At 33.0% G+C, this 23,753-nt stretch overlaps 1 protein-coding gene across 2 annotated transcripts; it reads right to left on the bottom strand.

Moving 5' to 3' along the window:
• Positions 1–14,197: 14,197 nt before the first annotated feature.
• Positions 14,198–23,597, bottom strand: LOC139481612 (uncharacterized). Of its 2 annotated transcripts, none has more exons than XM_071265051.1 (4): positions 23,570–23,597; positions 20,457–20,591; positions 19,757–19,918; positions 14,198–17,440 (listed from the first exon to the last, which is right to left on the bottom strand). In XM_071265051.1, the coding sequence occupies exons 2-4, from the start codon at positions 20,573–20,575 to the stop codon at positions 14,272–14,274; spliced, it is 3,450 nt and encodes a 1,149-aa protein (XP_071121152.1). In that variant the 5' UTR covers positions 20,576–20,591; positions 23,570–23,597; the 3' UTR covers positions 14,198–14,271. The 2 variants fall into 2 exon arrangements, with proteins under 2 accessions (XP_071121152.1, XP_071121151.1); XM_071265050.1 differs by having other exon boundaries at positions 23,526–23,595.
• Between the last annotated feature and the right edge of the window lie 156 nt (positions 23,598–23,753).

Here is a 23,753-nt window from a genome sequence, read left to right as displayed (position 1 = left end):
CGAACCAAACGAGGACACTTCCGTAGAAAAAATTTCATAGAAAATGTCTGAATCCACAATTCTCTTTTGAAAAAAAAAGATATTCTTATGAGAAATTTATTTGCAAACTGGGTGTATCCTGTATATTTAATAGAATTGTCTTGTTGTTTATCAATTTGATTAAAATTAATTATTCCAAATGGATTGAAAGAGAAAAAGGTATTTTCTGACTGCCCATAGTATGACATAAATACCAACAACACTGGTAAAATAATAAAAAAAGAACCTGTAAATAAATAGATGTTGGTCAAAATGTCGTCTGATCCATATACATATGGCTGATAAATATCAACATACTTATCATAATCAGCTATTGCACTTCTGAGATACAAGGTTTGTAAAAGGTATACTCCCAAAAGAACAAAATAAAAAAACGACAAAACTTTAGCCTCTGGATTCAAAATACTACTATCCTCCCATAAAACCTGTAGCCATTCTGGAAATGATTTGTTTGTCTTTACATTGACTGTCTGAGAATTTTTATTCAAATGTAAGAAAAGTCTAGCAAAACTATAAGGGCTATCACCATTATAGTAATGCATAGCATGATTAGGGGAGATGTTTTGCCTTTTCGGAAGAAAAAGGTAAAATAAAGGCAAGTTAATACACAGCAGAAATATAAATAAATTGATGACAATGTTAACTGTTCCCTTTTCAACAATATCTGCACATTCTATACTCGAACAGAATGTATTAAAACACTCAAAGTCATACCCCAGCCAGGATCCAAGGATGTTATTCATTACATGTTTCCATTGCTGCCCTTTAAAATATCTGTGACAAAATTTCCAGTCAGTCGAGTTTTTATCTAAAAGCTGGTCGGACAGTGTCTGGTAAAGCGAAGAGACGCATATGGAATAGTTTGATATGTAAGTTGTTGCATTGACACTAACGTCAATTGTTCTTTCTGTTGACTTTGTTAACTGAAGTGTAATTCCGTCCAAATCTACAGGGTAGGAAAGTATGTCAGTTTTAGATTTCGAGACCCATATCCATCTTAAAATACCGTTCTCGTGTATGTTGTCATAAGCGGTTTCATTCAAGAATTCTTGGTTGACTTCTATGTTAAAGAACACCAAATCGGCTGATTCAACAAGTACAAACTGGTCAAGCATTCGTTTAACAGATTCTGGATTCAAAATTGTGAACTCGCAAGTCATATTTTTGGTTAAGTTACCAGACGGAGTAACTTGTATTGTTGATTCTAATAATTGCGGACTGGCAACTATAAAAAAGGTATATATGATAACACTCTTCTTCCAGAAGTTTGCAGTCTTCATTCTAAACTCTACAAAACACAAAAAAACAAAAGTTATTCACACTTAAGTTGATATTTGATTTTGATATTGAAACAGTCAGATGAAAATCTTATGAAAAGTATATTTTTTCCAATCCAACTGTTCAACGTTTAGCCTATAATATTGAGATGACAGCGATAGTAATGTTATCAGCACGTCAACTTCTTTATCATTATTTCCATTGGAGATTAAAAGGAAATCGTTTATTTAACAAACTCTGGTCAAAATGAGTATGTGGTTGCGTAATGCATTCCAGCTAGCTAGAAGTCTGTTGTATAATCCATATAATAAACTCATCATAGATGCCAGGAATAAATTTAATTTTTACGCCAGAAGCGCGTATGAAAGGCCGTTCATGTCAAAAACCCGATAAAGTAACGCGTTAACATTTAACGCGATAAAATCACATTTAAGACGATAAATACAGTTTTAACGCGTTTAAATATTTTTTAACGCGTTATTTAATTATTTAACGCGTTAAGCACAAAACTACAAAAAATTACCGAAAATACTTTCATCTTTCGCCATAACAACGATTTAAGACGTCAGATTTTACTCGAAACTTACTAAATGAAATGGCCACATGTGTCATAACTTTGTCAATTAACGCGATAAAGTTTATTGATTTTCAGCACATTTTTAATATAATCGTCATAAATTACTTATCGCGTAAAAATAAGAATTTTAAAACGCGTTAAATGAAGGTTTAACGTGTTAAAAGAGGGTTTAACTCGTTAAAAGAATGTTAATGCAACTTTTACTCGTTAAATGCAACTTTAACGCGTTAAATGCAACTTTTACTCGTTAAATGCAACTTTAACGCGTTAAATGCAACTTTAACGCGTTAAATGCATCTTTAACGCGTTTAATGCAACTTTAACGCGTTAAATGCAACTTTAACGCGTTAAATGCAACTTTAACGCGTTAAATGCAACATTAACACGTTAAATGCAACTTAAACGCGTTAAATGAATCTTTAACTCGTTACCTGCAATTTTACAGCGTTAAAAGCTAGTGTAACGTGTTTAAAGCAACGTTTAATTTAATTTAAGCTTACTAAAGGATGTTTTATCGCGTTAAACGATGTTTTATCGCGCTAAATGATATTTTAACGCGTTAAATGATGTTTTAACGCGTTAAATGATGTTTTAACGCGTTAAACGATGTTTTATCGCGTTTAACGATGTTTTAACGCGTTAAACGATGTTTTAACGCGTTAAATGATGTTTTAACGCGTTAAACGATGTTTAATCGCGCTCAACAATGTTTTATCGCGTTCAACGATGTTGTAACGCGTTAAATGATGTTTTAACGCGTTAAATGATATTTTAATGCGTTAAAGGATGTTTTAACGCGTTAAATGATGTTTAAATGCGTTAAACGATGTTTTATCACGCTAAACGATGTTTTATCGCGTTAAATGACGTTTTAACGCGTTTAATGATGTTTTAACGCGTTAACGGATATTTTAACGCGTTAAATGATGTTTTAACGCGTTAAAGGATGTTTTATCGCCTTAAAGGATGTTTTAACGCGTTAAATGATGTTTTAACGCGCTAAAGGATGTTTTATCGCGTTAAACGATGTTTTTTCGCGCTAAACGATGTTTTTATCGCGTTAAAACATCGTTTTAACGCGTTAAATGATGTTTTAACGCGTTAAATGATGTTTTAACGCGTTAAAGTAATGTATCGTAGCAACGTAATTGTGTTGAATTTAACGCGTTAAAGTAATGTATCGTAGCAACGTAATTGTGTTGAATTTAACGCGTTAATGTGATTGATTATGACACATGTGGCCAGTGCGACGGGTATTTTATCGCGATAAACGTTTTTTTTCACCTACGGGTTAAATCCCAAACTTGATAATTGCAAAGTTTAACGCGTTAAATATATTTATTTCTTTACGCGTTAAAATCTCGTTTTAACGCGTTAAAAAATATTTTTTCGCGTTAAATGTGATTTTATCGCGTTAAATGTTAACGCGTTACTTTATCGGGTTTTTGACATGATCGGCCTTTCATACGCGCGTTTCGTCTACAAAAGACTCATCAGTGATGCTCGAATCAAAAATGTTATAAAAGGCCAAATAAAGTACGAAGAGGACGAAAAATTCCTAAAAGTTTTGCCAAATACAGATAAAGTAATCTATTCCTGAGGTAGAAAAGCCTTAGTTTTTTTTCAAAATTTCAAAGTTTTGTTAACAGTTAATTTATAATTATGAACATATCAATGATAACTCAAGTCAAGACTACTGGGCTGGTGATATCCTCGGGGAAATAAGTCTCCACAAGCAGTAGCATCGACCCAGTGGTTGCAAAAAACTCATCATAGATGCCAGAAATAAATTTGATATTTACGCTAGACGCGCGTTGCGTCTACAAAAGACTTAAGTACCCTTTCCTTAAATACTTTCCATGTATATAAGTTATTCATTAGTTTTATGACAAAGTTGGATTTATTCTTTCAAAGTTTTCTTTCTGCTTAGAATGAAGTATATAAGTGTAAATGATATAACATTTATCTGCTGTTATGCTATTGCAATAAAATGGGTGTCAAAACAATCTACAAAAAACTATCATTATCTATAATAAATGGTGTTATTACTTTTTTACTGAACTAGAAAGAATACGTGTGTGGTGGAAAGAAAGATATTAAAAACACGCATTTTTTTAGGAATTTTTGATTTAGTAAACATTCACCACAGCAAAATAAATGAGTGGTTAAAGTCTTTTTGTAAGCTTGTGATTTTTAGACTATTGGGGTTAGCTGGCACAGCTTGAAAAAAACATTGATAAAACTGGAGAATTCTAAATATCTGACAAAAAAGAAAAAACGCGAGTAGCAAATATCCTGAAGGAATTTTATTTTATAAGCCATGTCAATATCGAAACTGACTACTGAGTTGATTATACCCAGAGAGACTGAAATATACAATGCTCTGCAGTGTCGTTAAATAATGTTTGCATATACTCTTTAGACCTTGAATGTGAGGATTGAATATCTACGTTTCATTATTTTTGGAAAAAGATCTATACCTTATAAATGTGTGGCTTAAGTTGAAAGATAATAATAAGAACTAACTTTAATTGTTGAGAATCGCGTTTAGCGCACTCAATTTTAAGTATAAAAGACTTTTGATGGCAAAAACAAAGTACGTTCCTTAATGGTTCAGCTTGCTTCTTCTCTATTAAATTGGGCTTATGTTAAGCAAATTTATATCTTTGTCGTTCAGAATAACTAAATTGAGAGTTGAGAATTCACTGCACACTAGTTTGACAACAGCACTGCTCTAAACAATCCTTTCGGTGCTGACTATGCGGTATGGGATTTGTTCATTATTGAAGGCGTACGGTGACCTATAGTTGTTAAATTCTGCTTCACATGGTCTCTTGTGGAGAGTTGTCTCATTGGCAATCATACCACATCTTCTTATTTGTATACCATTGTTTAAGTTTTGCCTTCCATTCAAATGCCGAAGAAATCATATAATGGCGCAAGCTTTTCTTTTCGTTGTGGTTCTTTAATATCAGATTTTTTTTTTAATTTGATTTAATTTTAAATCGAGAAAGCAACCTTGTCAAACAAACTATTTTAATGCTTTCAAAATAATAAAATTATTAGCTTAAATATTTATGAATTATTAAGAATCATGGAATACAAACTTATACTGAAAAATATGAATCGTCTTACCCATTGTTCTGTCTTGTTCACTTTCAAAATGTTTGAAATTGTTACAACAAGAAGCAGAAACGTCTGGCGAACTATATATATATAATCGTTGTATATATACATTTATAATGGACTTCATCCAGGGGTAAAGATGAGAAATTTGTCAGCTGATATTTTGCATCTCGATTTTGCGAACTACAATTTGTTTACTTGGAAAAAGGAAGTAAAACTAATACCTTTATCACAAATGACTTATAGGACGATTTCGTTTATAAAGGATCAAGATACAGTTCAATGATATAACTATAAAAAGATATAGGGACAATTTCGCAAGACATAGTTTCTCTTACTGGGAAAAAATCAGAAAATTAAAACTTACTGGAAGTCGAACATTAAAAATAATATTCAGTTATAAGTTATAAATCAGCACTGCTATTTGAATATACACGGGTTTTAGCAATGCAACTTAATTTTGATCTGATTCAGTAACTCATAACACCCTAAAGAAATTTACCATGCCGCTGAAAGTTTCTTTCTTCTGTTTCTTTTTTCATAATTGCACTATTCAAGTACTATAAATTATAATGCAAAATAATTGCTCGTGCAAAGGGAGCAGCATATTAAACATGTTTCTTATATCGTTGACCCAAGGTGTCAATAGTTGCTTAAAGTCACCAAAACTAGACTTTTAACTTGTTTCGTCTATCGGAGTCATCAATGGCCACTTCAAATAGTGTTAAAATTCTTCAACGTCTAATGCATGTACTACATCAAATTGAAAATGGAAATGGGTCTTGTATGTTCTAGATGTAAAGACGTAGCCAGCTGCTTTTTATCATATTTTCTTAGTTATTTGTACATTATTCATTAAATTGATGTGTACTCGATGATAAAGTTAGTATCAATAAACTTGTTGTGATAAAAAAAAAATGTTGGGTCAGTAAGCAATTGACATGAGCGAGTGAATATTCACCGTTAGGATATACTTTCGTTTTCATTGATAAAAAAATCACAAGTTCGAATTATCCAATCGTAAAATACTAATTTATCGTGGGACAAGCAGAAAATCCGTCCGTCCAAACAAATCTTAACTCAAAGTGTTAAATACATACGGACCCAGACCTATAATCAGACAGTACCATAATCCGACAGTCCTGTAGTCCGACAGTTTTATAATCCGACAATCCTATAGTCCGACAGTCCTATAATCCTACAGCCCGATACAGTGGCGGATCTAGGGCCGGGGGATTTCCATGGGTAGGAACCATTTTTTAGGACGATCAATGCATTTGAATGGGAACATATGGTTAGTACAAGGGGTGGATCTACGTCATCACGCAGGGTGTCGGCAATTGAAATAGGACCACCATCTTGTCGCTTCAAGGTAAGAATTTTACTTATTATGCCAGTTATATGAGGGTTTTGATTATACAAAATAGTCCACCAAAGACTATATAAAGTAGGAAAATAAATGAGCCATCGCTCAATATTATTGGTTATCTCAATTATGCAAACACTTCGATACCAGTTATAGGAATTGGGTCAACATGCAGGATATCGGCAAAATTTTTCATAACAACATCTTGATTATCAAGAACCGCCTACTTTATCAACAAATGAACATGTCCGAATTCTTTATTGTACTCGGGAAAATACTTGTTACTCACAAATATCCGTCATTATGGTCGAAAAACGTCTTGTTTTTAAAAAATGGAAAAAGGATGTCGGCAACACATCGAATATCGAAGGATGTCGGGGACACACTAATATATTAACAATGTAAGTGTCCTTTGATTATATCAACCATAATAAAGATACGATAAAAAAAAACAGGATTAGTGTTCCTTGCTTGCTTCCATTTCATGCACTCAATTTCAGGATTCAATGTTTGTAAATATTCGAGAAAAAAGTTTTAGAAGGTGAAAGTCAGATTTCGTTTCAGTTAAGCCAGGGGTCCCACAGGGGTCAATTATTGGACCAAGTCTTTTTTTTTTTTATAAATTATGTTTACAAAATTTGGATTTTTTTGAAATACTAAGGCTTTTCTACCTCAGGCATAGATTACCTTAGCTGTATTTGGCAACACTTAAAGGAATTTTGGATCTCAATGCTCTTCAACTTCGTACTTTATTTGGCTTTTTTAAAACTTTTTTGGATTCGAGCGTCACTGATGAGTCTTTTGTAGACGAAACGCGCGTCTAGCGTATATATAAAATTTAGTCCTGGTATCTATGATGAGTTTATTTTATACTATATATATATATATATATATGACATTTCATCTGGCCCTACATCTACCAGGTGTTTAGTAAAGGCAACAGTAGTATACCGCAGTTTGAAATTCATAAATCGAGAAATAAAAACAAATCCGGGTTACAAACTAAAACTTAGGGAAACTTAATGTTTTTGCCAGGCGTTTTTATTTTGATGACAAATGAGGATTTGCATGGTTTAGATTTTTTTACGGGTGGCGGTTTAGTGGGCGATCTGGTCGGCTGTTTAACATCGGATTGTATTCGCGATCATTTCCGCCTGCACAAGTTTAAATTTGATTTGCGGCTTGTCATGACCATTAGTTTTTAAATTAGATCTAGTCATATGTTGAATAACATATGTATTGAAAATAGTGTATATTGGTGTGTCCCCAACATCCTTCGATATTCGATGTGTTGCCGACATCCTTTTTCCATTTTTTTAAAATAAGACGTTTTTCGACCATTATGACGGATATTTGTGAGTAACAAGTATTTTCCCGAGTACAATAAAGAATTCGGACATGTTCATTTGTTGATAAAGTAGGCGGTTCTTGATAATCAAGATGTTGTTATGAAAAATTTTGCCGATATCCTGCATGTTGACCCAATTCCTATGACTGGTATCGAAGTGTTTGCATAATTGAGATAACCAATAATATTGAGCGATGGCTCATTTATTTTCCTACTTTATATAGTCTTTGGTGGACTATTTTGTATAATCATAACCCTCATATAACTGGCATAATAAGTAACATTCTTACCTTGAAGCGACAAAATGGTGGTCCAATTTCAATCGCCGACACCCTGCGTGATGACGTAGATTCCCCCTTGTAGTAATACCCTTTTATCCTTGATTGGGAATCCACCTTTTAAAAAGGCGATAGTGTGACGTGCGGTCACTTATCTCTGAAAATATGCCAATATAGACATGAAACGTTTGTAAATTAGTATATTTATTCAAACAGAAAATTATCAAACCAGTCAATATGACGTCTTGTACAGAGTTGCACAGATCCCAAACGATCAGAAAATGAACGCAGTGGGCCAAATTCAATCGGCAATCCCGGGATGAATCCTCTTAAATACCCTTAGACGATGGAACGGAATCGATCGAGTTTTCAGTGACGAATGGGGGCTTAAACTGTTAAAAGTAAGTTAAAAGATTAATATGATCATCTAATTTGAGAATATTATATTTTACATCAATATTTACGACAGTCTCTACCTGATCGACTCAGTCGGCGCAGACCCCTGGGATTGTTGTGGATAGCACCGAAACAGTCGCGGAGAGGGAATCAACCTGATGATGGAACCAGCTGGACAGTGGAAACACTGTATTTAAGATATATTTTAAAATAAAAAGGAAAATATATAAAAAAAATCATTATTCAAGGATAATAAACCCCGTAAGACGTCGTCTGACAGTTTTATCGTAACCTAACAATAGGTTGATCTGAACATTCAGAACATGTATGGCCCTGTCAGATGTTCTCTACTTATAGTGAAATATAATAGATAAAACTCGCATTGAACCCCATTGTTCTATTTTTTAGAATATTTTTTTTGGCTCATCAGACCAAAAAACTAGAAACCCCAAAGATTGTGGCCAAGTTTTGTTAAATTTGGCCCAGTAATTTAGAAACAAATTTTAACAGTTAACAGATGACGACGAATATAGACGCCAAGTAATGACAAAAGTTCACATGACCAGCTAAAAAAAAACCTGAAGGATGTGTATGGACTCCGATATCGGCATGACCAAGTGTCGGCGTCTCCTTCTATATGTAAACAACTACAATGCAAATCCACATAGTCAAAAGGTCCCAATTGTTTATTTTTTTAGCCATGGTTACCATGTTGGTTGACCTACCTGAATAAAAACACAAATTTCATAGTAGGTATACTTTAGATGAAACAGACAAACTTTGATTTAAATCCATGTCACATGTCACACATTTTGATGGAAAGATATCTAAAAACTAGATGCAAATACATTAGATTTGACAAACAGTGATGTTGAAGTACATCTTGAAATCGGTGCTCTGTCTGAAAGACACAAATGATGCCCCGTCTGACCATAATAAATTATAAATCTGACAATATTTATTATTGTTTATCTTTTGATACTGATCCCAGTACAAAAAATGTATTTAGTAAAAATACCTGTCATTTGAGAATATTTGAAAAAGAATTAAAATCATGTGGACATGGACAATTTCATTGCATGTAGAAACAACCTATAAAATATTAAAGCTGTAGCTCAAAAACTGCAGACAGGATGAGATAGGTTGACTTGCCATAACCTTAATTTATACAGCTAGTACCAAAAATCTAAATTTTGGGGAAAAGCACGCTTCTAATATGTACAGAAACACCCTACAAAATATGAAAGCTGAAGCTCAAAATTTGTAGAAAAAGATAGTCTGGACGAATGAACTGACAGATGGACATCATTTTTTAAGGTGGCACAAAAAAATTAGAGGAGAGACAGCAAATGCAAGATGATGGGAAAATCTTGGGCCATGTGAGCTGAACAAAAACAAGAGGCTCTCAAGAGCCTGAATCGCTCACCTTAATTTTTTTGCTTAAATCTTTCATGAATGATTATTTTGGGTTTTCAATTTATATAAATGGTTCTTCGATTCTGTCATATCTTTAGTGGGGTTCGTGTTGTTTATTCTTTAGTTTTCTATGTTGTGTCATGTGTACTATTGTTTTTCTGTTTGTCTTTTTCATTTTTAGCCATGACGTTGTCAGTTTGTTTTAGATTTATGAGTTTGACTGTCCCTTTGGTATCTTTCGTCCCTCTTTTCTTCAAAAGCAAAAACAAGAGTGGACACACTGAAATGTCTCGTTTGTCTCGTGTTCATAATATAATTTATGATGGAAGTATAAAAAAAAAAACATTGTATACCCCAAGCATTACATTATTGCTGTTTACAGTTTATCTACATCTATAATAATATTCAAGATAATAACCAAAAACAGCAAAATTTCCTTAAAATTACCAATTCAGGGGCGGCAACCCAACAACGGGTTGTCCGATTCATCTGAAAATTTCAGGGCAGATAGATCTTGACCTGATAAACAATTTTACCCCTGTCAGATTTGCTCTAAATGCTTTGGGTTTTGAGTTATAAGCTAAAAACTGCATTTTACCCCTATGTTCTATTTTTTTTTTTATGTTTTTTGATGAAATGGGAATTAAAACACAAACTTTATTCTAGATACCCTAGGAATCAATCAGATGAAGTTTGGTTTGAATTGGTTCAGTTGTTTCAGAGGTGAAGATCTTTGAAATAGTTTACGACGACGACGACGACGACGGACGCCAAGTGATGGCAAAAACTCACATTTCCTTTTGGAAAGGTGAAAATTAAATGAATCAAGTCAAATGGAAATGTGAACACTGCAATTATATTTCCAAATAAAGTTGATTTTTTACTTAAAATATATGTGAAATATACCACGGGAAGGTTTAGCGCTCACAAACATATTTGATTCATATTTAGCCTTGCCACATTCTGTATGTGAGATTAAAGAATGATAATTCACTTATGTTTACCGTCTGTTATTTTAGTTTTTTGTCGAGGCTACGACTTTTGTCGCTGAAAGCTCAACAAAGGGATAGTGATCCGGCGTAAACTAACTTCTTAAAAGCATCATGTGTAAGAAGGTGAAAAACCTTGATGCTTCATACTTTGTACATAGAAACCTTATTTTACAAATTTCCGTGTGTCACATGTCCATTGCCGTTGACCTCATTTTCATGGTTCAGTGACTACTCGAAAAAAAGTTCTCATTTTTTGTAATATTAATTTCTATTATGAGTAATATGTCAACGATATTTAGTATTTGATACCTTGCAAGGTCTTCATGTCTGTCAGACAGTTTTTCACTTGACCTCGATGTCATTTCATGGATCAGAGAACAAGGTTAAGTTTTAGTGGTCAAGTCCATATATCAGATACTAAAAGCAATAGGTCTAGTATATTTGGTGTATGGAAAAAGTGTACATGTCCGACTTGTAGGTGTCATCTGACCTTGACCTCATTTTCATGGATCAGTTGTTATAGTTAAGATTTTGTATTTTGGTCCGTTTTTCTTACATGTCTTATACTGTATGCAATAGGTATACTATATGTGGTGTATGGAAGGATTGTAATTTGTACATGTCTAACTGATAGGTGCAATCTGACCTTGACCTCATTTTCATAGTTCAGTGGACATATGTTTTTGAGTTTTGGTCTTTTTATGGCCCCGCAACGAAGTTGTCGGTGCCATATAGTTTTACCCTTGCCCGAAATTTCGAAATTCCGTCTTTCCGTAATTCTACCACAAACCTTTATACGGAGTTTTTTCTAAACGCCTTCAGATATTGGGCTGATTTTTGGTATGCGAGTTAACCATGATGAGTTACAGATCAAGTTTAAGTTTCGTACCGCTCCACTATTTTTTGCCGAAATTACGGGCTTTGGAATTTGAGATATTGTTGAAAATCACAGTTATACGGACTTTTTTTCTAAACGCCTTCAGATATTGGGCTGATTTTTGGTATGTGAGTTTACTATGATGACTTACAGATCAAGTTCAAGTTTCGTTACGCTCCACTACTTTTTGCCGAAATTACGGGCTTTGAACTTTGAGATATTGTTGAAAATAAACTCATCATAGATACCAGGACTAAATTTAGTATATACCCGAGACGCGTGTTTCGTCTACAAACGACTCATTAGTGACGAATCAAAAAAAAGTTAAAAAGGCCAAATAAAGTACGAAGTGAAATCACAGTTATACTGACTTTTTTCTAAACGCTTTCAGATATTGGGCTGATTTTTGGTATGCAAGTTAACCATGACGAGTTACAGATCAAGTTTAAGTTTCGTTCTGCTCCACTAATTTTTGCCGAAATTACGGGCTTTGGACTTTGAGAAATTGTTGAAAATCACAGTTATACAGACTTTTTTTTAAACGCCTTCAGATATTGGGCTGATTTTTGGTATGTGAGTTAACCAAGATGAGTTATAGGTCAAGCTTAAGTTTCGTTCAGCTCCTCTTATTTTCGCTGAAATTACGGGGTTTGGACTTTGATAAATTATAGATAATCACAGTTATACAGATTTTTTCTCTATTCCCCTCAAGATTTTGAGCTGTTTTTTTTTATATGTGAGACTACCATCATCTTTGTGTCTACATGTGTTTATATTGAAATTGCAGATTTTTCAACTTTTTGGGACGGGCCCATTCATGTCGCTTTGACGCATCTAGTTTTCTAATACTATATTTGGTGTATTGAAATATTTTATGATGAACATGTCAGTCACACAGGTTTTATTTGACCTTGACCTCATTTTCAAAGTTCATTGGTCAATGCTTAGTTTTTATGGTTAGTTCTTCTCCTTAGAAACCATAAGCAATAGGTCAACTATATTTAGTGTATTTAATCATTGACAGTTGTATTTCTCGTTTGTTTTATATGACCTTGACCTCATTTTCTTGGATCATGTTAAGTTTATGTAATAGTTGAAGTAATGCTTTCTATTTAGGACATTCAACAAACTATCAATGGTTACTAAAGAAGGCGAAACATTTCAGCGTGTGCCCTCTTTTATATTCTTTAAGCATCAACCAGGCTGTAAATTTTCTTTTGATTAGTTTCACATTTCGCGTCATGCATTGCCTGCTACAGCTTAGTATATAGTTTATGGTTTTTACTGGTTTGCTGTACAATAACCTATAGTTGTCTTATTGGCAATCATATCACATCTCCTAATTACTGTTACATTAGTATTCGCTGGATGACAATTTTCGTTGATTTCGTGGGTATAGGAAAATCAAATTAAATGAATTACAAATTTACTATAGAAACGAGCACAGACCTTTACCAAAACCACGAAATCAAATATCTACAAATATGTAAATTAACCGCAAACCAAGAAAATTGATACCCACGAAAACAAGTGAATCTACATGTACAGTATTATACAAATCACAAAAAAGGATCTCCTAAGAAAACTGCAAATGAGGTCATGGTAAGATGATTCTGGTTAGCAGATAAGTGAAGCTTACCAAATAACCATGAAAATGAAGTCAAATGATCAACATCTGACGAACACATATACCATGTTATGAATCAGTATACCACATATATATGTCAGGATATCCATAATGAGCTGTTGACACAGAGGTATGTCTCAACTTTTTCTAATTTTGATAGCTATTGCAAGTATAGAATCCAATTGGCAACACTTAAACATTCTATTAAACTAAGCAAATCAGCAAAGTTAAAGAACCATGAATTATGGTGCTGGACCAAATACTGTAAATTCAGAAATTATTTAATGCATTTATTACTGTGATTTTGTCATTTTAAACTAAAATACGATTTTATTTTTCAATAATGAAAAAAATTCTGTTTAATTCATATAAAATTTCAAAATGCTAGTTTGAATTATTGTGATCATTACCCAGTTCCTGTTTTTTGCAATAATAAAAACAACAGAATAATTTTTGACTTTACAGTAACCAAATGGAAAAGAGAAATGTCAATACTTATAAATCTGCATACTATTAACTTATCATAAGTGGTTCCCTTTACAATAACTCTAGCACAAACTAGTAAAGTTAGCAAAAGTTTCAATGTTAATAGATCATGAAAGAAGGAGAAGAGCCAAATAATCTCCAGGGGAATGAAATGTGCTATTAATAATGGTTATACAACTGCTTTCCAAATATCATTAACCTACCACTGGTGTTTCCCAATCAAGTGGCCTAAAAAAATTATACATTGTTGACATCTCTGCTGCTGCCATGGCCAGAAACAGAATACCTATATATAGCTAAATCTTGTCAAGATGAGACAAAAACTGAAAAATCATACTAAAAATATATCTTAATTGACTTACAGAAATAATGCAAGAACTGAGACCAGTACAGATAAAACAAATTATAATTCATTAAAATTCTATTACAATTACAAATATCACAAACAAATATATGTAAAATATATCACGTCTTATCAACATGATCAAGGAACAGTTTTTTAACTGGTAAATTTCCACAAGGGGAATGAGTACTTTCATATATGGATGGGCTAAATAGGTCACATGAGTAGTTAACAGAAATAGAGTTATTCCCCCGTCTAAAACTTGATTTAGAAATATTGTCTCCCCGTTCAGATAATTTTGAACTTGAAAATGAAAACAAAGAATAACTCTGGGAAAATAATGCTGGTGACGTTACACAAATGTCTTTCTTTGCAAAATTTTCAATCTCTTCTGCATGAGATACGTTTTCTTTACATCCATCCAAGTCCTCAAAAGTTTCAGTAAAAATTGAAATTAATGATTTATTATTATACACTTTGTTGTCGGCTTCAACTGTTTCTGATTCAATTGGTGTAGATGAATGTCGGTTCGATTGCACTAAAGCTTTTTGTTCTCCAAGCTGATTAGTTTGAAGTCTATTGTTCAACTGAAGAGGCTTGGGTCTTTTGAAACATATATCTGGACTTGGTGAAAATAAATCTTGCGATAAGTCAACATGACTATTGGTATAATTAACAATTGGTGAATTTTCTGCTACAGTAATGATATTAGAAATCATGGTTTGGTTTGTTGACATCTCCTTTTCCAGAATTTTTTCCAACCCTGTTTTTAAACATGATTTTCTTGATTCACCATTATACACTGCAGGATTAGAATTAATTTTCATTTGGAGGTCAATCAACTGAACAGAAGTTTGATAGCTCAGCCGACGGGAAAACTTTACCGATTTCTTTGAAGAATCTTGTCTTTCAGGTCTTCTATTTTCCTGTTCTTCAAATTTATTGTCCTGATTAACATTTTCAACAAAATATCTTGTCAAACTTTTAGAAACAGCAGACGTTTCCCCAAACAAATCTTCTGATGCATTTAAATAAAGTGATTCTGAAACAAGACTGTGCCCACTCTCAAATTGATTATTAAGACTGTCCTTAAAATCAGGGTGATCTAGAAAGGGCTGACTTTCACAAATGAATTCCAAACTGTTTTCCTTATCTACATGTAAACATTCATTTTTCGTTCCCAAACCAACCAAGTTTTCTTTGAATTCTTTATCAGTTTGAGTTTCACTTAATTCAATTGATATCGCTGGAATTTTATCTAGTTTGTTGATTTTATCACATGTTTTCAAGGAAATGTTAGGATTTACATTTGCTTGTAGGTTTTTGTCAAATTCATGACTAAGATCTTCAATATCAATATCATTCAATTCTGGGGCACAAGAAATAACATCTTCATCATCAAAAGATGTATTGTTGATGTTATCATTTTGAAGCTTTTTTTTATTATGGTGTTCTTTTATCAGGAGGGGTAACTGACTGTCAATTTCCGACTTATTATGAAGTAGAGCAGTTGATGTTTGCAAAAGTATGTTATTTGGGTCCTTTTTTCTGAATACATTGTCTGAGTGATGCTGCTTTCTGTTTGTATGTGCACAAGCCTCATCAATCAGCTGTTCAAATGAATCTTCAAACATGCCATCAAACTGTTCTTCTTCTGTTTCATGTTTACATGCTACTTTTGAATCTAACATCTTCTTCTTTGTACATGTATCTTGGTTACCATGGTTACTGTTTAGAGTTTTCTTTATTACCATACTGTTAAAATTGTCCATGTTTAAATTTGAATTTGTTTCAGCTTTTAATCTTACTCTTAGCCCTGCTTTAAATTCCTGAACAGGAATATCTTTAATGCTTGTGCAACTTTTGGGTTTTCCATTTGTAACATTAACAGCTTTATTCGGCATTGGTGTTGAACCATCATCTGTATGGTTCTCAAATTCAAAACTTGAATCATCAAATAAATAGAGCTCTAATTCTTCAGAATCTGGTACATCTTCTGGCAAATCTGGTACTTTTAGATTCTGCAGTAAGATTGATCCTTCAAGGCTGACAGACATGTTTGCACTAGAAGGTTTTAATTTTAGATTAGACTTCTTTTCCAGTTTAAAATTTGTAGATACAGTACAACCTGCATCATTACAGACTTTGATATTAGATTGTTCTTTATGTTGAATATGACTGATAGAACTTTCGTCTTGTGAGAAAAGTGGTTCAGAGTTTGCACAAATTATTTCATTCATTTCTGAACTAAAATTTACTGTTTCAAGATTATTTTTGAGTTCACACCTGTTGTTTCTTGAGTCTATGCAAAGATGGCTCTGATTAACAGAGCTTTCATCTTGTGAGAAAAGTGGTTCTGAATTTGTACATAGAACTTCCCCTTCCATCATATCCTGATTTTTTGAAAACAAAATGTTCTGGTCACTAACTGCATCGTTCTTTTGATTTGTTTTTATTATGTCATTATCCTTGCAGTGTTGTCTTATTTTGAATGGGAAATCTTCTTGTAATCTATGATCAGTATCTCCATCATCTTGTGAAAACAATGGTTCAGAATCTGTTTCTAATTCCATGTATAAGTTCCTACTCAATTTCAATTCTTGGTCAGAAAAATTCAAAATGTTTTGCTTGTTATCTCCCTTAGATAGAAAAATTTCTTCAGACAAGTTTTCAATAGTAAAAACATTTTTTGATGAACTTCTTTCTGCAGTGCATTTTGATTTAGAAACCTGTATTTTTTTGGAGGAATTAAAACTGGTTTGAGATCTTCTAAAGCTTTTACCATTTCTATTTTTAGATTCTGCTTGAAATGAAGACTTCTCCATATCAGACATTTCACAACTCAGCAAAGCAGTTGTCTGACCTAGAGTTATAGAACTTTGCTCATTTGACCTTGATTGTTGCCAGGAATCTGTTCCCATATTTGAATGTTGCATATAAGAGGAACCAAATTTAGATTTATCTGACACATGTTCCTTGTCTACAGTTTCCTCACTGCCATCTTTAAAGAAATTTCTTATAATCTCATAAACTGTCTTTGTTTCTCTGTTGATTGCAGGAACCATTTGGAAAGCCACCATATTTGAGCTGTCTTCCTGGGAAAACATGGCATTCTGACATGCAGTACGTTTTGGCATCATCAAATCTTCTAGACATATTCTTTCCTTCCCACCAACTGCAGTAGAAGCTTTTACACCAAAGTAATAATGCTGTCCAATAAAACAATGTTTTAGTCCAAGTAGTAGAATATCTTCTGAGTTACCATACATACTTTCTATCTTTCTTAAAAACCTACAAAATTATTTAAAAGTACTGAAAGTTAAGAAAAATAATATATGGTAAAAGAATACATCTAATTTCTGTGTCATTTGGTGTCTTGTGAAGGGTTGTCTCATTAGTAAGCTGACATACCACATCTTTTTTTTTGAAAATCAACTTTAAACGGTTAAATGGAACCAAAAGTGCACACGCTGAAATGTCTCGCCTTCTTTACTAATCATTGAAACTATGTTGATAGTCCTAAATATAAAGCTTTATTACAACTGTCACATAAACTTAACATTAACCAAGAAAACTAAACATCATCCAATGAACCTTGAAAATGAGGTCACGGTCAGATGAACCATTCCAAGCAGACATATACAGCTAACAATTCTTCCATACAACACACATAGTTGACCTATTGCTTATAGTTTAAGAAAAACAGACCAAAACACAAAAACTTAACACTGACCAATGAACTGTGAAATTAGGGTCAAGTCAAATAAAACCTGCCTGACAGACATATGGGTCATAAAATATTTCCATACGCTAAATATATATAGTTTACCTATTGAATATAGTATTAGAAAACAAGACCACAACCTCAAAAACTTAACTGTGACCACTGAACCATGAAAATGAGGTCAAGGTCAGATGACACCTGCCAGCTAGACATGTACTCCTTAGAATAATTCCATGAACCAAATATAGTAGACCTATTGCATACAGTATAAGAAAACAGATCAAAACACAAAAACTTAACTATAACCACTGAACCATGAAAATGATGTCAACGTCAGATAACACCTGCAAGTTGGAAATGTAGTCCTTCGGTATGCCGAATATACTAGACTTATTGCTGATAGTATCTGAGATGTGGACTTGACCACCAAACATATAAAAAAGAAGATGTGGTATGATTGCCAATGAGACAACTATCCACAAAAGACCAAAATGACACAGACATTAACAACTATAGGTCACGGTACGGCCTTCAACAATGAGCAAAGCCCATACCGCATAGTCAGCTATAAAAGGCCCCGATAAGACAATGTAAAACAATTCAAACGAGAAAACTAACGGCCTTATTTATGTATGTAAAAAAAAATGAATACCTTGTTCACTGATACAACAATGAGGTCGAGGTCAAGTGAAAACTGTTTGACGGGCATGAGGACCTTGCAGGGAACGCACATACCAAATAAAGTTATCCTATTACTTAAAATAAGAGAGAATTTAACATTACAAAATTTTTTTTTGTCTTTGTCAAGTTTCTGCGACAAAAGTCACAGGCTCAACAAAAACTAGTTCTACAAGGAGGTAGGAAAAGTCTTTCACTCTACGTAACAATATACCCTCCGTCATTTTAAATTTACTTCTATATCATGTACTGCAAATAGAAAAGTTTCTTTTGAAGCAAACCTTGGTAAATGCAAACAGATTTTTTTTTGTGATGCAGATGATGTAAAATATTGTTTGTCTAATTATTCAAACACTGTTGATAATATTTATCTTGAGGTGATAAGAGTTTTGTTTTATGTATTGCCATTACCAATCCTCATCTTTTTTCAATGGATCAAATTTCTTTAAATGTTCTATTGAAAAGAACAAAAAAAATATAGCTGTTGTTTTGAAATTGTATTGCTGATTGAAAAATAAACATGATAAATAAATGCAATCCAATGTTTTGTAATATTCGAATACATCATCAATGTGTAATAAATTACAATATTAGACTAATTTCTAATGAGGATTATTTTTTTTTAAGCATGGTAACTTCTGTTAGGTGTATATTTACTCTTAACTGCACAGACAATTGTTTCTGTCAATATGGGGTTTACTATCCATACCCGTACGAAAAAAGGTAATTTTTCGTACAGGTATGGATAGTAAACCCCATATTGACAGAAACAAGTGCCTGTGCTTAACTGGCATGAATCAGATCTAATCCTGGAATGTTACCCAACTACATGAATATCAAAATGGAAATCAAGGCCTTTTTTGTGATTCTAGTAACAGACAAGAACCTGATGTTCAGTGGTTGTCATTTTTTTTTATGCAGAACATAAGTGTTTCACGTATCTTCTTTTTTATATGTATAGATAAGACCATTGGTTTTCCTGTTTGAATGGTATTACACTAGTTAGTCATTTTGGTGGCCCTTTATAGCTTGCTGTTCTGTGTGAGCTAAGTCTCTGTGTTGAAGACCATACTTTGGCATATAAAGGTTTACTTTTACAAACTGTGACTTGGATCAAGAGTTGTCTCATTGGCATTCATATCATTTCTTCTTATATCCATAAGACAATACAACTGAAAGTCTGATCATCATGTTTGACAACTTACCTCACAAACTGGTTGGTAGACATCCCGAAATAAGGCTGCAAAACACTACCAAACAAACAAATATTAGCCAGTGTATGACCATCAGTTACCATTAATGACAATCTATATCTCCAATCTAAATCTTCTGTCATGGAGCTGCAACCACATTTTAAGCACTGCCATCTACACAAATAGAAATTAAAATGCAAGTTAGTCTATGAAAACAGAAAGGTTAAATTAAAACATTGAATAAATCATGTCCTGGCAACATTCTCCCAAGGATCTTATAGCACCATGCATGGTACAATTGTGCTATATGTTTACCATGGTGCTATCTGAATAGATTTATTAATGTATTGTATCATCATAGTGGTGCAGTATTTCTAGGGAACAGTGCTATTTCAAATCCCATGCAATGGTGCTGTTTGAAAATACTGGAGAGATCACTAAGTCATGAAAGTACACTTTTGTTAGTATGTTTATTGTTCATGTTGAACATATACTTTTTCTTCAAAAGGTTCCAAGTATGACATTAACTTCATGAACATGCTTGTAAAATACAAAAAATTCTATCTGAGGATATATGTAGTCAAGATACACAAAAACAAGAAACTATAAAGAAACACAAACTATCATGAGTTTGTAAACCAGTTGATTAAACATGTTAAAAGGCAATAAATATCAAATACACCATACTAATATTTGTACTAAATGTTCATACCTATCTTGAAAACAATCAGATCTAAGCTTAGAACAGCATTGTGAGCAACAAGGGTAGACAACTTGTCCATCTCTGACATCTGTTACAGTACATAATATCATGTGTCGTTTTTCTGGCATATTTGTTTACCGGTACCTGTTAATAAAAAAGTAAAAAAATCAAAACAACAAGAACAATGGCACTAATTACGAGACATTCTGAAATAAATTAATTTTGGATGTAACACGTCTTCTGATTGGCTGAAAGATTTTTATCTATCAGCTCAGAAACATATTTTTTTCCCATGTGACCCTGACATGTTAAATACTCTTTAAATATTAAATTTAGAATTGAACTAAAAGTAATGACTGTAATATATTTTGTCTATTCCAAATAATCTTGAAAATATGGTGCACACTTTTAAATAATGTTCTTTATAATGTATGGGTTATTCAATGTGCACAACACATTTTATGTATATATTATTTATAGACATATTGCTGCTTTTTATAAGGTTGTCTGCATATATATGATATATGATATATATCATGTACAATGTATATACTGATATTGTAAATATCAGCTGCACGTCACAATATGTAGGTTTTTGGATGAGCAGCAGATATTTGGCAATTTTGCACTTATGGTTGCATTTGTGTATTTTCAAATTGCTCCATAGAACAGTCAGGGGACTTACTTAAATGAGTGATTATTAAATCACTGATTCAAGTAACATTATGTTCATAAAGGTTGTAAGTTAGTTGTCTTTCTTTAATAATCACCTATTTAAGTACATGTAGTACAAATTTATCACTAGACTAAGTGATTTAATTTTATTGTAGTTTTAAATATAGAATACTAATGATCCAGGGACTAATTATGTTTCTAAACTTATCAGAACCAACATCTGTGTTGTCTAGGATGACCAGGTCATGTCAGGTGATGACCATGTACTGAATCTAGGATAATAATGATAATGACATAAAAATCACTTGTTTAAGTATCATACCTCAATTTCCTTTAAAAAAATCACTTCTTTAAGTATCATTATTCTAATAACTCCCACTAATTTCAACACCCCCGAACAGTGCAATTTTTACCGCGAACAGTAGAATTTTATTACATAATCTGAAAGATGAAACCTTGATTTTTACAGGAAAAATACTCCCACTGCTGGAAAAAATCTGTTAAGAAAGTATCAGTTCATTAATAAAATTAACAGTACTAATTTTCTTGCACCAGATGCGCATTTCGACAATACATGTCTCTTCAGTGATGCTCGTGGCCAAAATATTTGAAATCCAAAGCTTATATAAAAGATGAAGAGCTATAATCCAAAAGGTCCAAAAAGTATAGCCAAATCCGTGAAAGGAATCAGAGCTTTGCATGAGGGAGATACATTTGTACATTCCTTAATTTATAATAATTTCTACCATTTTGTAACAGTAAATTTTAATAACACGAAAAATCCGTATTTTCATTAAGTTAGGCCATTATTATAGCATTTTATCCACTACAATAGAATTTGCAGCTAAATTATTGCACCAAAGGCATAAACCTTTCTACTTAAAAGAAGCAAAAAGTCCATTTTTTCAATTTTACTAATGAAAAGATATTATCTAAACCTATGTGTTTAAAATTTTAGTATAACTACAAAATCACAATTTATGATAAAATTTCTAATCTGCTACTTAAATAAGTGATTTAAAAATCACTCATTTAAATACATTTGTAAGTCCCCTGACTGTAGAATCAAGTGTTTTCTTTGTTTTCCGAACAAACAGGAAGACATCCTGATAAGTTAAGCCAGGTCAAAACTTAATTCATCAACATGATCAACGTCCGTTATAGTCCAAGATTACTCTGACATCCAAAGGCTGTTTTGCCAGACAAGCTCGGACCATCATGACCATGGGTCAAAACAGCTGTTGGACATCAGAGTAATCTTGGACTACGTCTGTTTAAAATACATTATGACTTGGCTGATACATGCAATGTTCGCGGTCAAAGTTTCAATATTAAAGCTGGGTCAACATATTTGGTGTCACAAAGCCATGATATGCAATTTTAACAAAGTCAATGCAAGTTAACAAGTTACAAGTCGACAGACAAAAATCTCAAATGCTGTTTGACATTAACTTCTACATACAATACACCTTATCGCTATTTGTCCACAATTACTGGATATCTCACAGGTTCCTGTAAAATTCTGATGTCATAAAAGAAAATATTTGACGCCACAATGGAAAAGTGATTGTTGTACATTTGTATGCGTCAATAGTTCAAGGTGCCAGGTCTGCCAGGATTAGCGATCAGATGTATGTACATGTGACATATATTCAAAGTGATAAATAAACATTTATTTAATAAACAAGAATGTGTCCATCAGCAGTCTGCACGGTTAGCCACTAGTCCGATGCCCCAGACTAGTGAAATCTTATATGGACTAGTAAGTTATTGCAAAACTTTGTTTGGATCAATAAGAAAAAATGTTGGAATATTTGTCTTCGGACAGGTAGTTGAAAAGGTTTTTGGTGCAGACTGCGGCATCATTGTCAAGATTTTCCATAGAACATGGATGCCCTACTCAATCACACCATCATTTTCTATGTTTAGTGGACCATGAAAAAGAGGTAAACACTGAAATTTGGCATTAAAATTAGAAAGATCATAAAAAAGAGAATATGTGTACTAAGTTTCGAGTTGATTAGACTCCAACTTCATCAAAAACTACCTTGACCAAAGACTATATAACCTGAAGCAAGACAGATGGACGAACGAACGGATGCACAGAACAAAAAAACATATGCCCCTCTACTATCGTATACATGTAGGGCAAAGGGGTTTGTTACAATTGACCGGATTACCATCCATACGAACCCCTAAAAAACACATGCTTTTTTTTTAGAGTTTATAATGGATAGTAAACACGGCAATTGTAACAAACCCCTGTGTGTGGGGCATAAAGATAATTAAAAATTATATGTGGGGTGATTTGGGGTACTTCCACTCAGGGGTTGACAATAAGCTCTATGAATCAAATCTATATTAGACTACTGAACATAAATGATTGATTGAAAAATGTCATACAGGACTACTATACAGTTCATATACTTGGAAAATTACAATCGTACATTTGTTTTGAAAATGCCGCTGTACCGGAAACTCATATTCTAGTTTTAAAACATGACGGTATGGACTAGGATGTCGTTCCGAACATAAAATTATTTTAAAGAGGTATCAAGGATTTGTACAGTACTTACTATACAAATCCTTGGAGGTATGACCATTTTAGTTTGATTAGGCATTTAGAACACA

The sequence above is a fragment of the Mytilus edulis genome, chromosome 7 (assembly GCF_963676685.1).
Source record: "Mytilus edulis chromosome 7, xbMytEdul2.2, whole genome shotgun sequence".
Classification (NCBI taxonomy): domain Eukaryota; kingdom Metazoa; phylum Mollusca; class Bivalvia; order Mytilida; family Mytilidae; genus Mytilus; species Mytilus edulis.
The sequence above is the reverse complement of the archived record's forward strand: the minus strand, read 5'-3'. Positions and strand labels throughout refer to the sequence as shown.